The sequence below is a fragment of the Balaenoptera musculus genome, chromosome 14, assembly GCF_009873245.2.
Source record: "Balaenoptera musculus isolate JJ_BM4_2016_0621 chromosome 14, mBalMus1.pri.v3, whole genome shotgun sequence".
Taxonomy (NCBI): domain Eukaryota; kingdom Metazoa; phylum Chordata; class Mammalia; order Artiodactyla; family Balaenopteridae; genus Balaenoptera; species Balaenoptera musculus.
The window spans coordinates 8,758,543-8,777,110 of NC_045798.1; the positions used below are offsets into that span (position 1 = coordinate 8,758,543).

An 18,568-nucleotide genomic window follows, 5' to 3' on the forward strand; every position below is an offset into this window, starting at 1 on the left:
CGAGCCCTGGTCCGGGGAGATTCCCACATGCTGCAGAGCAACTAAGCCCATGCACCACAACTACTGAGCCTGTGCTCTAGAGCCCGTGAGCCACAACTACTGAGCCCACGCGCCACAACTACGGAAGCCCACACACCTAGAGCCCGTGCTCCACAACAAGAGAAGCCACAGCAATGAGAAGCCTGCGCACCGCAACAGAGTAGCCCCTGCTTGCTGCAACTAGAGAAAGCCTGCGCGCAGCAACGAAGACCCAACACAGCCAAAAATAAATTAAAAATAAATAAATAAATTAGAAAAAAAGTCATTTATTGTAATAATGTAACCAGAACCTGAAGTTCATTTTTATACAATTTAACTAGATTTCTCTGTATGTCTACTTCCTGCCTCTTCCATTACAAAGAAATATAGCTGTCTCACTACTATTCTCAAATAATACAACTCTCCAGTTCTTAACACACTCATCAAGTCAAGGGGCCCCTAGGTCCTCTAAGCATTTTCATCTCTGTCTTCTGCCATGTTGAAAAGTAATGGGTACTGAGTTTCAGTTTTAGAAGATGAAAAGAGTTCTGGAGATGGATGGTGGTGATGGTTGCACAGCAGTGTGAAGGTACTTAATGCCACTGAACTGTACACTTAAAAATGGTTTAAGTGATAATTTTTATTTTATGTATATTTTACCATAATTTAAAAAATCTAAGAGTACAGAACTTGCCCACATTTTCATTAACTTTTTAGTTTTTTTAAATGTTTGAATTCAGTGCAGTTGGTGAGTCCTTGATGCTCATTTTGCTTAGCTCCATGTGTTAATCTCCCACATCCATGTATAGTTCTCTTTTTTTTTTTTTTGGCTGCGTTGGGTCTTCATTGCTGTGCGCGGGCTTTCTCTAGTTGCGGCGAGCAGGGGCTACTCTTCATTGCGGTGCGCGGACTTCTCATTGCAGTGGCTTCTCTTGTTGGGGAGCACAGGCTCTAGGCGCGCGGGCTTCAGTAGTTGTGGAGCGCCGGCTCAGTAGTTGTGAATTGCGGGCTGTAGAGTGCAGGCTCAGTAGTTGTGGTGCACAGGCTTAGTTGCTCCGCAGCACGTGGGATCTTCCCGGACCAGGGATCGAACCCATGTCCCCTGCATTGGCAGGCAGATTCCTAACCACTGTACCACCAGAGAAGTCCCTATAGTTCTATTTTTACCCAGAAACCTTTTGTAATAAAAAGTATACTGAAAAAAAAAAGCTGCTTCATTGACTTTAAGCTGTGCCAAATATTAACTGAAATTCGTAACTGTTCTCTGCTTTGAATAGTGTTTATTTTTAACTTGCGTAAGTATATTTAACACTCAGAACTACACAGATGTATTATCATATTGTTAAAGTGCAGGAGTACTTAAAAATACTTTATACTTCTTGCTTTCATGGACAACTCTCAAATATTTAGGAAATTTTATAGTGAATTGTTAGTACATTTCCATTCCTTTTATTTGCATTTTGTTATAAATTTGAATGTTCATAACTGTTTGAAAATTGTTTGAAAATCTCAAGACTTTGAAAATCACAACTTATGTTTATCTAAACCTTTTATAATTATCTAGAATTAGATAGCATCTTGAAAATCTTCATGTTTGTTTTTTTAGATGCCGTTCCGTAAATTATATGTAATTAAATGACATAATACATATAATTGCTAATATATGGGAAAAAGCTAAAATACTTGTTTTAGAGTATATATACAATGTGGTAATTATTGATTTCATTGAAATATTTCTTGTTGATTGTTTTTTCTTATAGAAGTAAAACCATGCTCTTGGCCAGAATTCAAACTGTAAGGAATTGGTTAAGGGAAAGAATAGAAATTATTTCTCTCTCTACACCCCACCCCTAGCATACTCCCCAGAAATAATAACTGATAACAGTTCCTTTTATATTTTCCAGAAATTTTCTGAAAATTCATGAATGGATAATTATTTATTGGCTACCTGAAGTTTGATCTCCACACCTTTGTTCTACTCTCTAAAAAAAACAAAGGCTTTTTTTTTGGTGGGGTGCCAGAGTCAACTCTGACTGATATTAATGTTTGCTTCCTTTTGTTTGCATTTGCCTGCTATACTTTTGCCCATCTTTTGCTTTCAGCTTTTAAAATTTTACCTTGTTTTAGGTGTGTCTCTGAATAGATCTTGAACTGTGTTTTGTGTTGTGACATAATCTGAAAGTTTTATTTTAATAAATAAGTTTAGCCAGTTCATATTTATTGATATGCAGAAATATTTGGTCTTTGTGCATTTTATGTTTTGCTTCTGACTTTAAAGCCTATAAAAATAAATTCCTCTGTTCATCCTCTGTGTCTGTGTGTCTCTCTCTCATATTTTCTGGCTCTGGTTTTGCTCTACTGGTTATATCTGTAATGCCACCATTAATCATCCATTTCTGGTGATAGTATGTATTAATCCCCACTATGAGTAGTGATGAAATTGGTATTTTTCCTCTAACTTCTCCTTCCCTCTGCTTTAGCACCTGATTTTGGTCATTTGTATTGTCTTTCTTACTGTTTGCCTTTATACTTGTAATATGCTTATACTATGACTTGATTCATCAGGTTTAAGTTATATCTTTTGACATTCCCCCATCCATCCCCAGCAATTAAAAATTGAGGAAGCTGGCTTATTCATTCTGCCTTCCACCTTCTTTTCCCCTTCCCCTCCCTGCAGGTTTTATGGTATCGTGTCTACATTGTCAGGGCATATAACATTTATGTTCTGTTCTATTACCCTAGTTCCCACTTTTGTCTTTAGTATTATACCTGTACTTGTCAGATTCAGTGCTCGTTAACAATCCTCTCACTGCCCATTTTCCTACTTTTTATTGTCTCTCATTTGTTTTCTAGTAGAGTCCTCAAAGCTTAGTAGAGCAATATTACCTGATGAGTTCTTGCAAATCTAGAGTTTGTTGCCTTAAATATTTCAACAACTGCTTGATTGAGCATAAAAACCCTTACATCATGCTTTCTTTCCTTGAGGATTTTTAAAGTGTAGCTCCACAGTCTTTGAGAGTTAAGTGTGGCCATGGAGAGAGCTGAGGCCAACATAATTTTTTTAGTGACTTGATCCGGAAAAGAATGTATTTTCCAGTTGTTGAGTGCTGGGTTCTCTATGTGTTTGTCAGATCAAGCTTCTTAAATGTGTTGTTCAAAACTTCCTGGTGAATGGGAACTTGTGGTGTAATAAGTATAGAGTTTCAGTTTTGCAAGGTGAAAAGAGTTCTGGAGATTGCTTGCACAATAATGTGAATGTTTTTAATACAGCTGAACTGTAGCCTTAAAAATGGTTAAAATGGTAAATTTTATGTTATGTGTATTTTACCACAATTTAAAGATTCCTGGTTTTTAAAAAAAACACTTAAAATTATTCATTTTATCATTATTTTATGACTCTTTATTCCTTGCAGTGCTTTTTGTCTAGGAGCCTTATTTTGTCTGCTATTAACGTAAGTGTGGCAGCTTTCTTATGATTAGTGTTGCTTGGTATGTCTTTTTATTTGTTCACTTTCAGCTTTCTATGTCCTTATCTTTGTCCTATGTAAGTCTCATAAATAGCATATAGTTGGATTTCGTTTCTTACCTCCAGTTTGAGAATCTTTTTTTAAAAAAATTTTTATTGGAGTATAGTTGCTTTACAGTGTGAGAATCTGTCTTTTAATTGGTGAGTTTAGTCCCATTTACATTTACTCTTATTGTTGATACATTGGAATTTATTTCTATTTTGTACATCCTATGTACTGTGCTTTTCGATGTTTCTTTTCCTCTTTCTGCCCTCCGTTGCATCAATCCTGTTTTCTTTATATTCTTTTTTCCCTTTATTTCCTTTTCTATCTTCATCTATTCTGATATTGTTTACTCTTAAATTTTTAACATATTTTTCCTGCCTAAAGTTAATCAGCTGAACAATTGTTAATCTCCTGAACAATACAGGAACCTCAGAATAATTTAACACCCTCTCCTGCCTTACACATGTGTTGTTATCCTGTGGTATTTTATTTCCATTTTATTTCTTCATCTCTAAAAGTGGTTGTCATGGTGGTCATTACTGTTATAATTACTACTTCATACAGTCATTTCCTGTTTAGATTTACCCACGTATTTAGCAGTTCTCACCATTGCTTCATGTACTTTATTCCTTACTTCTGGATTCAGTTTCCTTCTTCTTGAAATGAAATTTCCTTGTTTTATTTTTTTTTCTTTTAGTAGTTCTCTCAGTAAAGAATCATTGCCAAAAGTAAACCATCTTTGTTTTTCTTCTTAAATAGTGACTTGGTCAGAAAAAAAAATTATTTTCATTGCTTTCTGCTTTCTCTTGTTGTGTTGAGGGATCTGCTATCGGTTTAATTCTCATTTCTTTTTAGGTAATGTCTTCCCTATATTTAGTTTTAATTTTTGTTGTTATAGTCACTAGTTTGTTTTATTATTTAGATTCCACAGAAAAGTAATATCGTACAGTATTTGTCTTTCTCTTTGACTTATTTCACTAAGTATAGTACCCTCCAAGTTCATCCACGTTGTTGTAAATGGCAAAATTTCATTCTTTTTAATGGCTGAGTAGTATTCTATTGTATATATATATATACACACATATATATACCACATCTTCTTCTTTTTTTTTTTTTTTACTTTTTAAATTTATTTATTTTTATTTATTTTATGGCTGTGTTGGGTCTTCGTTTCTGTGCGAGGGCTTTCTCTAGTTGTGGCAAGCGGGGGCCGCTCTTCCTCGCGGTGCGCGGGCCTCTCACTATCGCGGCCTCTCTTGTTGCGGAGCACAGGCTCCAGATGCGCAGGCTCAGTAATTGTGGCTCACGGGCCCAGTTGCTCCGCGGCATGTGGGATCTTCCCAGACCAGGGCACGAACCCGTGTCCCCTGCATTGGCAGGCAGATTCTTAACCACTGTGCCACCAGGGAAGCCCTATACCACATCTTCTTTTTCCATTCATCTCTTGATCGACACTTAGGTTGCTTCCATGTCTTGGCTATTGTAAATAATGCTGCTGTGAACATTGGGATGCATATATCTTTTCAAATTAATGTTTTCATTTTCTTTGGATATATACTCAGGAGTGGAATTGCTGGATCATATGGTAATTCTATTTTTAGTTTTTTGAGGACCTTCCATACTGTTTTCCACAGTGGCTGCACCAATTTACATTCTCATCAAAAATGTACAAAGTTTCCCTTTTCTCCACGTCCTTACCAATATTTGTTATTTGTGGTCTTCTTTGATGATAGCCATTCTGACAGGTGTGAGGTGATATCTCATTGTGGGTTTGATTTGTATTTCACTGATGATTAATGATATTGAGCATCTTTTCATGTTCCTGGCCATCTGTATATTTTCTTTGGAAAAATGTCTTTTCAGGTCTTCTGCCCATTTTTTAACTTTTTTTTTTTTTTTGAGTTATATGAGCTGTTTATATATTTTGGATATTAACCTCTTATCAGTGATATCATTTGTAAATGTTTTCTCCCATTCAGTAGGTTATCTTCCGTTTTGTCCATGGTTTCCTCTGCTATGCAAAAGCTTTTAAGTTTAATTAGGTCCCATTGGTTTATTTTTGCTTTTGTTTCCTTTGTTTTAGGAGACAGACCCAAAAAATATGGCTGTGATTTAGGTCAAAGAGTGTTCTGCCTGTTTTCTTCTGGGAGTTTTATGGTTTTTTATATTTAGGTTTTTAATCCATTTTGAGTTTATTTTTCTTATTAGTTTTTTTTTTGTTTTAACATCTTTATTGGAGTAAAATTGCTTTACAACAGTGTGTTAGTTTCTGCTGCATAACAAAGTAAATCAGCTATACATATACGTATATCCCCATTTCTCCTCCCTCCCACCCTCCCTATCCCACCTCTCTAGGTGGTCACAAAGCACCAAGCTGATCTCCCTGTGCTATGCGGCTGCTTCCCACTAGCTATCTATTTTACATTTGGTAGTGTATATAAGTCCATGCCACTCTCTCACTTCGTCCCAGCTTACCCTTCCCCCTCCCCATGTCCTCAAGTCCATTCCCTACATCTGCGTCTTTATTCCTGTCCTGCCCCTAGGTTCTTCACAACCTTTTTTTTTTTTTTTCAGATTCCGTATATATGTGTTAGCATATGGTATTTGTTTTTCTCTTTCTGACTTACTTCACTCTGTATGACAGACTCTAGGTCCATCCACCTCACTACAAATAACTCAATTTCATTTCTTTTTATGGCTGAGTAATATTCCATTATATATATGTGCCACATCTTCTTTATCCATTCATCTGTCGATGGACACTTAAGTTGCTTCCATGTCCTGGCTATTGTAAATAGTGCTGCAATGAACATTGTGGTACATGACTCTTTTTGAATTATGGTTTTCTCAGGGTATATGTCCAGTAGTGGGATTGCTGGGTCATATGGTAGTTCTATTTTTAGTTTTTTAAGGAACCTCCATACTGTTCTCCATAGTGGCTGTATCAATTTACATTCCCGCCAACAGTGCAGGAGGGTTCCCTTTTCCGTTTTGAGTTTATTTTTGTACATGGTGTGAGGAAATGTTCCAATTCATTCCTTTACACGTAGCTGTCCAGTTTTCCCAGCACCACTTATTGCAGAGACTGTCTTTTCTCAATTGTATATTCTTGTCTCCTTTGTCATAGATTAGTTGGCCATAAGTGTGTGGGTTTATTTCTGGGCTCTCTATTCTGTTCCATTGATCTATGTGTCTGTTTTTGTTGCCAGTACCATACTGTTTTGATTACCATAGTTTTGTAGTATAGTCTGAAGTCAGGGAGTATGATACCTCCAGCTCTATTCTACTTTCTGATTGTTTTGGCTGTGCAGGGTCTTTTGTGTTTCCATACAAGTTTTAAAATTATTTGTTCTAGTTGTGTGAAAAGTAACATTGGTATTTTGATAGGGATTGCCTTAAATCTGTAGATGGTTTTAATATTTTTATCTTTGTCTTTGGTGTTGTCCAGATTCACTGCCATGATCTAAGTACAGATTTAGTTTTATCTGCTCTGCTGGAACCTGTGCTTTTTTGTCTCCCATTAATTCTGGAAAAATTCTACATGATATCTTCAAATATTCTCTCCCCTGGTCTTTCTAGTCTGTCGTTCAGCAACTCCTGTTAGATATACGCTAGACGTATTTATTCTGTTCCCTGTTGTTTAACCTCATTTTCATATTTTCATCTCTTTGTCTCTCTCTGTGATGAATTTTGGATAATTTCTTCAGCTCTGTTTTCTAGTTCATTATTTTATCTCCTGAGCCAATCTTATGTTTATGTCACCTACTTAGTTTTTAATTTCAGTGACTTTTTTTTTATTTTTGTCTATTTTTACTCACTGTGCCTTTTTTAGTCTTTTATTTTCAGTTCCTCCTTTATAACTTTAATTATTTTAAGCATATTTATTTAATAGACTTTCTTCTAGTATTCGAAGTTCCTGGAGGTATAGTTCTGCTGTGTGTTTTATATCTTCTGATTCTCACTCATAATGGATTGATTGTTCCTTATATATTTATACTTTTGGATTGTGAGTTTATCTTTAGTAGGGTTTTGTCTCTTGAGTCCTGGCAGCTAAGATGGAGGGTGTGTCCCTCCAGAGTGGTTTTGCTGTTGTTCTGCCAGGTGTTTTAGGAATATCACAAGCTTGGAGCTAATTTTGAGTTAATGTCTCAGCTTGGGAGTTCTTAGACCACGTAGGTAAGGTAAATCCAAATCCCAAACCTGCCTGAGGACAGACTCCTTTTTTCCATCCTCCTCTGAAGTAACATAGCTGCATTTACTGATCAGTTTGGCCATCAAACTCACAAACAAAAAAAGGCTTTCATATACTATAGTATCTTCATCTCACTGACAGGCCCAGCAGCTACCCAAGTACACAGCCTCTGTTGCCCCTTCTCCCACTTGGGGTGTATGTGACTGTCAACCATGAGAGCCTTAGATGTCTGTAGGTCACTTTGATTCACAAAAGCCATGGCTCCTTTTTCCCACCAATCTTTTATACTGTGCTAGTCACCCCAAACCAGATGCAGTCCCACACAGCAGAAGCACCACACAATATTACCCATTTATGTTAACTCTCCAGTTCCCAAGGAAACTGTGCTGTATGAAACCAAGGTCATTCCCAGGCTGGCCTGAATCAATCCAGGCCTGGTGTTAACCCTTTATTCACAGGTTTCCAGGTCTTTTGCCCTGCCTGGACATTATAATCATTCTGTTATCAAGATTGACTCCCAACTCCTTCACCAAGTGTAGCCATAGGCTGTCATCCTTTGTTTCTAGTCCTGGTAATTCCTTTTACTTCCTTGAGAGTTCAGTTAGCTCTGGATCTGAAAGGATGTTTGCCCTACCTTATCAAGCATTTGTTGATACTTATAGCATTTCCAGGTGTTGGTAGAAGAAGATTTTCAGATTATCTGTTTCAAAATATTATGTTAGAAGAAAGTGTGAAACTACTCAAACAGCCTGAATTCAAATTCTAACACGTCTTTCCAGCAATACAATCTTTTGCAAGATACTTGTCCTTGCACAATGTGGGGATATTAATATCTACCTCAAGAGGTTGTTTTGAGACTTAGTTATTTTTAAAGGTAAAGCTCAAACACCCTTAACATGGTTTACAAAGTTCTGATCAGGCCTCTGCCAAAGTCTTCAGCCTCTTCTCACACTTCCCAGACATGCTCCAGTATAATAAACTACTTATATGTCCTAAATTGTCCTTCTTCTCTCTAGTTCCAAGTCCCAGACTTCATACATAGTGTTCCTTTTTTTATGAACATTCTCCTCCTCTTGTCCCTTCTAACTATTCTTACTAATCCTTCGTACCTCAGCTTAGATATCAATTTCTCCAGGAGGTTGTCTGCACTGATCCCCAAGCCTGGGTTAGGTCCAGTGTGCGTCCCATGTGCTCCTATAACACCTTGCATTCATCCATCATAGCACTCAGCCTGTTTACTTGTCTGAGCATTACTTGAGGGGAAGGATTTTTGGCTGTTTCGCTCACTGTTTTATCCCCAGCTTCTAACAGAGAGCCTGGCATACAGCTCAATACATGGCAGCTATTGTTTTTATCAGCACCTTCATCTGTCATAATTCTCAAATGTCTGATTGTTGTATAAATAACTCCTAAGTATGCCAAGAAGCTTAGAGTTAAGTTACAAGACTGACAAGGGCATGTATTGTTTCAGAGCTACATTTTAGGCCTTTGTTTTTTACTTATTCAATTAATTACCCTTTTCATACTAGGAATTAACCCAGGAGTGCGATGAAAAGAAATCCCAGTATGATAGCTGTGCAGCTGGCCTTGAAAGCAATCGGTCCAAATTAGAACAGGTAAGAAGACAGTTTTTATTTTAACAACTTAGCAGAAACTGCCTGTATATGCATATTTTCACTACCAATGTCAAAAGATTCCCAAATCTTTACCCTCATCCCCTGAGTCTGTCTCCTAAGCGGCAGAGATTTTTATTTCTTCAAACTTGATGTGTACATACTAAATTCTCCATCTGCACCCCTACTGCCAGAGTCCAGGCCCCCTAGACTCGCACTGTAACCTCCCACCTACTCTCCCCTTCCACGCTTGCCTTCCTAAGGTTTATTCTCCATAGAGCAGCCAAAGAAACCTATACAACACTTAGACTACCCTCCATTGGCTTCCTGTTGCATTTAAAATCTAACTTCAGAACTGTGGTCTATAAGGCCCTACCTGCTTCCATGAACTTCATATCCACGTGCTCTACTCCTCGCCCACAGGGCCCCAGCCACACTGGCCGCCTTCTTGTACTTCAAACAGGCCAAGCTTGTTTTCATCTTGGGGGTTTTGCATGTATTCTTCTCTCCCTGGGATACTCTACCACCAACTCTTTGCCTTGATCTCTCCTTTTCGCCTTTTAGGTCTCACCCTAAGTGTCACATCCTCCTAGAGGTCTTCTCTGATCACCTAACATTGCCCACTCAGTCACCCTATCACATTCTACTGCAGAATTTTCTTCATAGCACTTTTTCCCATCTGAAACTACCTTCATTACATGTTTCCTTGTTTATGTCTGTTTCCTCTACTTGAATGAGAGCAGGGACCTGTCTTGTTCACTCCTCTGTCCCCAGCACCTAGCACAGAGCTGGGCACACAGTAGGTACTTAATAAATAACTAAACTTTTAGGTTGTAGAGTGATATGAGTGATCTCTAGCAAAGATTGCAACCTAGTCTATTATAATAAAGTTTCGGTTGCAGAAGAGGAAATACTCTAATGGTATTTCTTTTGTTGTAAATTTAGTCATCCTTTCTGTATCTGGTTATTCTTTCGATAATGTTGGCCATTTAAAATTATATACATTAGGAAGTCAGAGGACTCCGTGAAGAATGTCTTCAAGACGAAAGTAGATACCATTATACAAATTGTATGATTAAGGTAAGACAAAGAAAGTGGATCAAAAATTTTTCTGAGATTTTTCTGTATCAAGGACTTAACCTAAAGCTTAGTCTTTCCACTTAGAACCTAGAAGTACAACTTTGTCGTGCTGCTGATGAAATGAAGGCATATGTCTCTTCTGATCAACAAGAAAAAAGAAAGGCAATTAGGCAAGTAATTTTGTTGTTTTTATATTGAGTTACTTAATGTTTTAGTCTATAGACGTTTTATAAATAAGATGGAATTATACAAAGTCAGAGTACTTAAATAAGCAAATAGTAAGATATTATTTAGGATTAAATCTTGTTAAACATCTTCTGGATAGTCCAGCCCTGCTGACTAAGTAAGAATACATATAATTTTTCTTGCTTGCTTGCTTACTTTTTTATTGTGGCAAAAGATAAATAGCATAAAATTTGCCATTTTTAAGTGTATAATTAAAAGTGTTGCATTGATTACATTAAAAATATTATGCAACCATAACCACTGTATATTACCAAAATTTTTTCATCACCCGAAACAGAAACTCTTACAACCATTAAGCAGTTAATCCCCATTACCCCCTCCTCAGGAATACGTATAATTTCATAATTGCTTTTTTAAAAGCACTAAGGTTGGTCTATTTTTCAAGTCCTACATGGCCTGGCCTCTGGTTGTTGGCCTGCTCATTGTGCAGTGTGAGTGACTGCATTTCAGCTAGAAACTGTGTGATTGCAGTGTGTCAGCCTTTAAAACAAAGAAGGGTGTATAAATACTACTAGTCCTTATATGGTGATTTTTTCTTTTTGTAATCCTAGCTTGGAGCATATTGTAATAAATCAAATGCTGTCTTAAAAAATACGTTTATAGTTGAATTGCTAGCTTTGATAAAATGCAGTAATGAACAAGATAAGCTTTCTTTGCCCCTTAGCATAATTCAAATGTTTTGCTTTTACCATTCGGTAAGAACTCAAATGAAGTGTAGGATTCACATTTATTCTAGACTGCAGTTGAGATTTTTAGTGGCATATACATTAATATTACAGAAAGGAATCTAAGAAATAGAATGTTTTGCGAAGTCTAAATTTTTTTTATATAATGCAGGCCAGACCAAAAATATCCTATAAATAGGATATTATTTTTTAATAGTCTAACATATTAAACATACAGGGACTTCCCTGGTGGTCCAGTGGTTAAGAATCCCCCTGCAATGCAGGGGGACACAGGTTCGATCCCTGGTCAGGGAACTAAGATCCCACATGCCGCGAAGCGACTAAGCCCACATGCTGCAACTACTGAGCCTGCGCACTCCGGAGCCCACGTGCCACAATTAGAGAGCTCGCGTGCTGCATGTACTGAAGCCCACGTGCTCTGGAGCCCGCGCACCACAACTAGAGAGTCCGCGCACCGCAACAAAAGATCCCAAATGCCGCAACTAAGACCCGACACAGCCAAATAAATAAATAAATATTTTTAAAAAATAATAAGTCTACATTAAAAAAAAACATACTGAATGTACTTATTCAAATTCTTTCATTGAATGTAAACTTTGCTCATTAAATCTATATAGTCAATGCTAATATTTCACAAATGTGAGAAGTTAATTTTGTTCTTGAAAAATAAAAGTTTTAGAAATTGTTTCTTTTCTTCCAAAGTGATCAATATAAATAGTAAAAAAAGGAAATATAGCTCCTAAACTATTGGTTTTCTTATCAGTTTTCTAGCTAGATATTCCTCTTCATCATTTTAAAAATCATTGTAAACCTTTACCATTCCTCAGTTTTCCAATAGAAAAATACTGCGCCCTGACTAGAGTAGTACATGATAAGAATGTTAAGAATAAAATGGAGTTAATTATACTCTAAACTCACTGATACATGTTTAAAATATTATTACTATTATAGACACAACATTTTTAATGTTATTTCATTTTCTACTTTTATGGTACTTCCTGGTAAGGCCAAAGGTGTAAGAAATTAGCTTGGTTTTGAAAGATCATCTGCAAATTTTAATTTTATTTAAAGAGGCAGCATATTATATATCAAAGTACTAGAGAGAGACCATAAAATTGTTTCTAACCTGATTTTTCCAGTTCCTAGTTTTGTGACCTTGGACAAATCATTCCTCATCTATAAAATAAGGAGAATAATATATACCACAGAGGCTCAAGTTAAATATAATGTATGCAGCAGTATTTTGGAAATGATATAGTATGAATTCCTAGAGGGCAAGGACCCTGTCTGTCCTGTTTTCTTTTTGAAATCCCAGTGCATGCTTGGTACATAACAGGTGCTCTGTAATTATTTCTTGAATAAATTCATTGAATAAATTAAAATTACATATTAGTGTTATGGGGGAAGAGCATGTGCCTGTTGATTTCCTGATAAAATATAAATGGAAATTCTAAAACAGTTTGGACATTCCTCAGGCCTAGGGTAATAAATGAATTATTTAAAGCTCTCTTAATTATAACCATACATTCTTCTTGAGGGATATGTCATTTATTTCCTCCCAGCTTTTTTTCACTGGAGAGCTAGAAAGGTAAACAGTTTTGACTTAGTGTCTCATAAATTTTAAGGGCAAAATGAAGGTTCATCAAGATTGTGTCTATTTCCTTCCACTCTTATTCCTGTGCACAAATTCTACCTTCACTTCAGCTCTGTAAGGACTTCAGGTACTTTTGATTGCCATTCTCTCTGTTCTAATCATGTTTACCTCCCTTTTTACATAAATGCAAATCTTTCTTCACTTAAGCTGCCAGAGTTTGTCTTTTTGGTTTATGACTTCTTAGATTCCCAATTTTGTGTTGTTTAATTTCTTCTTAAGTACTACTGTGTAGCTTTACACAGAAATACAGTCTTTTTCCATACAAATTTGAGGTCTAAAGTCTCTTATCTTCTTGTCATTGGTTCCTTTGTCCTTGGTTCCTGTGTCCTCATCCTTCAATCTTTGTCCTTAACACTTTAAATCTCACTTTTTGTCTTATATAATATTAAAATATAATTATACCTTTGTTTAAAAATACAATATTATGTTATATGTATTTCTATTTTTACATTAAAAATTTGTAACTTTTTTAGCTTACAAAAGAAATACTTATAAAAACAAAAAGTAACCATTATCAAGTATAGCACACAAAAATTGAATGTTGTCCACACTGCCATACCTCATAAATGTCTACTGTTAATATTTTGTTGTATATTACCCCGTATTCTTTTCCCTTGCTTTTGCTAATACGTCTGTATATGTGTGTATACATAAATAAAATTAAACTACATATACAGTTTTTTTCTTAATAATTTATCTAGAATTTTCTCCACTTTAGTATTTATAGATCTACCTCATTCTTTTTTTACAAGTCTGTATTATTCCTTTGAACGGATGTACCATAATTTATTTAAACATTTCCCCATCTATCAACATTTAGTTGGTTGCAGATTTTCGCTACTATAAGCAATGGTGAAGTAATAGTCTTTGCTTTCATCTTTATTAACTTATGAGAGTTTTTCTGTAGGATGACTTCCTAGAAGTTGGATTGCAGGGTTAGATGCTACTTAATGTTTTTTAAAAATGTGTATCCTTTCTCTCTTCTGCAAACCTCTTTAAAAAAAAAAGCGTAATTTAAGCAAATGGATTGACATTGGTTTAAGTGTAGATTAACTGGAAATAGTATTTAACTTCTTACATGATATTTTGCCTTGGTTTTTTCCTTATATTACTGTTTATTAGATGAACTGACTAAAGATTAGAAAAGGGAGTGTTTGATAATGGGTTTCATTCTGACTCTAGTACTCTAAACTGTATTGTCTAATATATTTAGATAGATATGTTAATTTATAATTTAGTTGTATGACCAAATCGATTGAAGTAAATGTAAACTAAATCATTATGTTTACTCCCCAGGGAACAGTATACCAAAAATATTGCTGAACAGGAAAATCTTGGAAAGGTAAGAATGCATTTTTTTTTTTTTTGGCTGCGTTGGGTCTTCGTTGCTGCACGCACGCTTTCTCTAGTTGCAGCAAGCAGGGGCCTGGGCTTCTCATTGCTGTGGCTTCTCTTGTTGCGGAGCACGGGCTCTAGGCACACAGGCTTCAGTAGTTGCAGCACGTGGGCTCAGTAATTGTGGCACGTGGGCTCTAGAGCGCAGGCTCAGTAGTTGTGGCGCACGGGCTTAGTTGCTCCGTGGCATGTGGGATCTTCCCGGACCAGGGATCGAACTTGTGTCCCCTGCATTGGCAGGGGGATTCTTAACCACTGCACCACCAGGGAAGTCCCAAGAATGTATTTTTTTTTAATGTGTCTATTCAGGCTTTCAGTACATGGTTATGCCATTGTCATTTTTTTTAAGGTTATAGAGGAAATTGGAACTTTCTTACTCCCTTTCAAAGAAGAAGACTCTTCCTTAGGAATTTAGTTTTATAAAAGTGAAGGCACATGAATTTGGGAGGAGGGGGGAAATCTAGTTTTGTTTTGTTTTGTTTTTAACATCTTTATTGGAGTATAATTGCTTTACAATGGTGTGTTAGTTTCTGCTTTATAACAAAGTGAATCAGTTATACATATACATATGTTCCCATATCTCTTCCCTCTTGCATCTCCCTCCCTCCCACCCTCCCTATCCCACCCCTCTAGGTGGTCACAGAGCACCAAGCTGATCTCTCTGTGCCATGCGGTTGCTTCCCACTAGCTATCTATTTTACGTTTGGTAGTGTATATATGTCCATGCCACTCTCTCACTTTGTCACAGTTTACCCTTCCCCCTCCCCATATCCTCAAGTCCATTCTCTAGTAGGTCTGTGTCTTTATTCCCATCTTGCCACTAGGTTCTTCATGACCTTTTTTTTTTTTTTTTCCTTAGATTCCATATATATGTGTTAGCATACGGTATTTGTTTTTCTCTTTCTGACTTACTTCACTCTGTATGACAGACTCTAACTCCATCCACCTCACTACAAATAACTCAATTTCGTCTCTTTTTATAGCTGAGTAATATTCCATTGTATATATGTGCCACATCTTCTTTATCCATTCATCCGATGATGGGCACTTAGGTTGCTTCCATGTCCTGGCTATTGTAAATAGAGCTGCAGTGAACATTTTGGTACATGACTCTTTTTGAATTTTGGTTTTCTCAGGGTATATGCCCAATAGTGGGATTGCTGGGTCATATGGTAGTTCTACTTTTAGTTTTTTAAGGAACCTCCGTACTGTTCTCCATAGTGTCTGTATCAATTTACATTCCCACCAACAGTGCAAGAGTGTTCCCTTTTCTCCACACCCTCTCCAGCATTTATTGTTTCTAGATTTTTTGATGATGGCCATTCTGACTGGTGTGAGATGATACCTCATTGTAGTTTTGATTTGCATTTCTCTAATGATTAATGATGTTGAGCATTCTTTCATGTGTTTGTTGGCAATCTGTATATCTTCTTTGGAGAAATGTCTATTTAGGTCTTCTGCCCATTTTTGGATTGGGTTGTTTGTTTTTTTGTTATTGAGCTGCATGAGCTGCTTGTAAATTTTGGAGATTAATCCTTTGTCAGTTGCTTCATTTGCAAATATTTTCTCCCTTTCTGAGGGCTGTCTTTTGGTCTTGTTTATGGTTTCCTTTGCTGTGCAAAAGCTTTTAAGTTTCATTAGGTCCCATTTGGGAAATCCAGTTTTAAATAACAAAGAGTTCATGCATAACAAACAAAATGCCACATTTAATGAACTACAAATTTCAGATTATTCCCAGGTATCTGGGAATACTGGGATTATACGTATGAGATAAGTATAAACTTACTCATTTATTTTATTTAATAAACACAAAGCTCTTACTATGAGCCAGGGGCTAGTCTAAGTCCTTTACAAACATTGATTTAATTAATACAAATAATCGAAAAACTTTACTTAAGATACTCACTCCCTACCTGCCAGTCTTATATGAGGGCTCCTAAAAATAGGAGCGTGTGATTGAGTCTTGTTTTCTCAGTTCTCTGAGCCACTCCTAGTAGAAGAGGTGGTAGGGCCTTGAACATCAGGACTTAAATGACTAACTGATTTTTCTAATTGATTCTAATCTTCAATGATTTTTAGTCCATGTTGCATAGTGAATGCTAACCATGCTTCACTATACGCCATTTTATCTGTTTCTTTACTTAGTTTCACTATTGAAAATTGAAGTTCCTTATTAGTTTTTCTAATAGGAGTGTCAAGTTTGTAGCATCAGAGTTAGAAATTGTTGGCTGCAGTTTTTCTTTTAAAATACTGATTATATATGGGTGTCTAATTTCAATGTTCAAATATTCTTGAGTCTGCAGCCTGGAAATGATTATATATATATATAGGCTTGTCCATCCTGAAAGTACAAATGAAAAATATGGCTTTTTTTCAGTCTTAATGCATTGTACAGTTTAGCTATTGGTCTGATTCAATAAATTGGTGATAGTAAAATTATTCATTCTTACTTTCATTTTTTCATTTGAGTCATTATTAAAAACATATTTACATATATCTGCTTTTAAATAAAAGCTGAATTAGCTCCCATAAACCTGTAAGTAATATTCTAACAATGAACTTCAGAAAAACAAATAGTGTAGAAGACAATGAAGTAATTGCTAAGCAGACTTTTTAAAAGTCTTTTTGAAAAAAAACTTTAAAAAGAACTAAAAAAATTAAAATTTTTTATTATGGAAAATTTCAAGCCTAAATAAAAAATTGAGGAAATAATGTAAAGAACTCACATGTAACCATCACTCAACTTCAGTAATTAAATATGTGACCAGTCTTGTTTTATCTATAGTCCCACTCCCAGATTTGCCCATTTTTAGGCAAATCTCAGAGATTTAATTGTTTTATCTGGTCATATTTCAGTATGTATCATAAAGACTCTTTTTTTTTAACATAACTGCAATACTATTATCATGCCAAAAATAATTTAACAATAATTGCATAATACCCAATACCCAGTCAATGTTCAAACTTCACCAATTGTCTCATAATTTCTTAATGGTTTATTTGTTCAGATCAGGATCCTAATAAGAGTTCATACATTGCTATTAGTTGATGCATTTCTTAAGTCCCTTTTTCTCTAGGTTACTAGTCCATCTTTTTTCTTTACAATTTATTTGTTGGAAGAAAAAAAACTGATCATTTGTCATTTTCCAGCATTCTGAGCTTTGTTGATGGCCTCCCTGTAGTGTCAGTTAGCATGTTCTTCTGTCCCCAGTATGTCCTGTGAATTGGCAGTTAGGTTTAGAGGCTTGATTAAATACGGTTCAGTATTTGGGAAGCTCTCTTTTTGTAATGTAGGCAGCCAATGAAAATCACTTCCTCAATCCATTAATTCATTAGAGGTTGCAAAACAGTCATATTCTAATTATGTTGTTCCTTCTTCATTTATTGGCTGGAATAATTCTGTTAAGAGCAACTTACCAACTCTTTGGTTACTCTAAAGTACAGGTCATATAGGAAAGGCAGAATAACTGCTTGATTTGTTTATTACTGGTTTTCAAAATGATGAGTTCATTTTTTATCATCCTTTAAAAGTATCTTTATAACTCCCAGATTTAACATGTTTTATGTTTCAATCAATTGCAATTATTATTCCTATCCGTGCTCAAATTGCCCCATGTTTGGCCAGTGGAAACCTCTTGAAGTCAGCTCCTGAATCCTTTTGAAACAATCCTACTAGGCTTTGATGGCTTCTTTATTTTCTGGAATGACAAAATGTTCCAGACAAAAGGCTCATTCTGTACATTTCCTGTCCCAAACCTGGAGTCAGCCATATCTATAAAAAGTGTTCATCTGTTCTTTTTGTATGAATTGTGAATAAATGTCCATCATATTAATCTAAGTAAAAAATAAAAAGAAACATTAAAGCTGATTCTTCCATTTCATCAGAGAAATTGAGTTCTGTACACCTTATTCCATTTATGAAGTGACATGCCATACTCAAAAGGAAAAAATAATTTTCATATTTGAACGTATGTATTTGAATCAAGTTGTACGTTCATTTGTACAGTATTTTAGCTAGAGATTTTGGGGGCTTTAGGATTTAGTATGATTGTCAATAATTGACTTCCATCCAGGTATTTCATAAGTTAAGTAATATATGTTTTTTATATGAAAATATTCCTCTATTTCATTTGTTTTGAAAAGTATCTGGATGGATGCTATGTGTAGAGAAA

The 18,568-nt window shown here is 35.8% G+C and overlaps 1 protein-coding gene across 10 annotated transcripts in view; it reads left to right on the plus strand.

The window, feature by feature from the left end:
- IFT81 (intraflagellar transport 81) overlaps positions 1-18,568 on the plus strand; it is a 202,807-nt gene that overhangs the window by 181,429 nt on the left and 2,810 nt on the right. For 9 of the 10 annotated variants that reach the window (XM_036874999.1, XM_036875000.1, XM_036874996.1 and 6 more), the window contains 4 exons: positions 9,252-9,338; positions 10,344-10,415; positions 10,500-10,585; positions 14,298-14,343. In XM_036874999.1, the coding sequence (XP_036730894.1) occupies positions 9,252-9,338; positions 10,344-10,415; positions 10,500-10,585; positions 14,298-14,343 (291 nt within the window). The remainder of the gene's footprint in view (positions 1-9,251; positions 9,339-10,343; positions 10,416-10,499; positions 10,586-14,297; positions 14,344-18,568) is intronic. The other variant, XM_036875002.1, reaches the window with a different exon arrangement.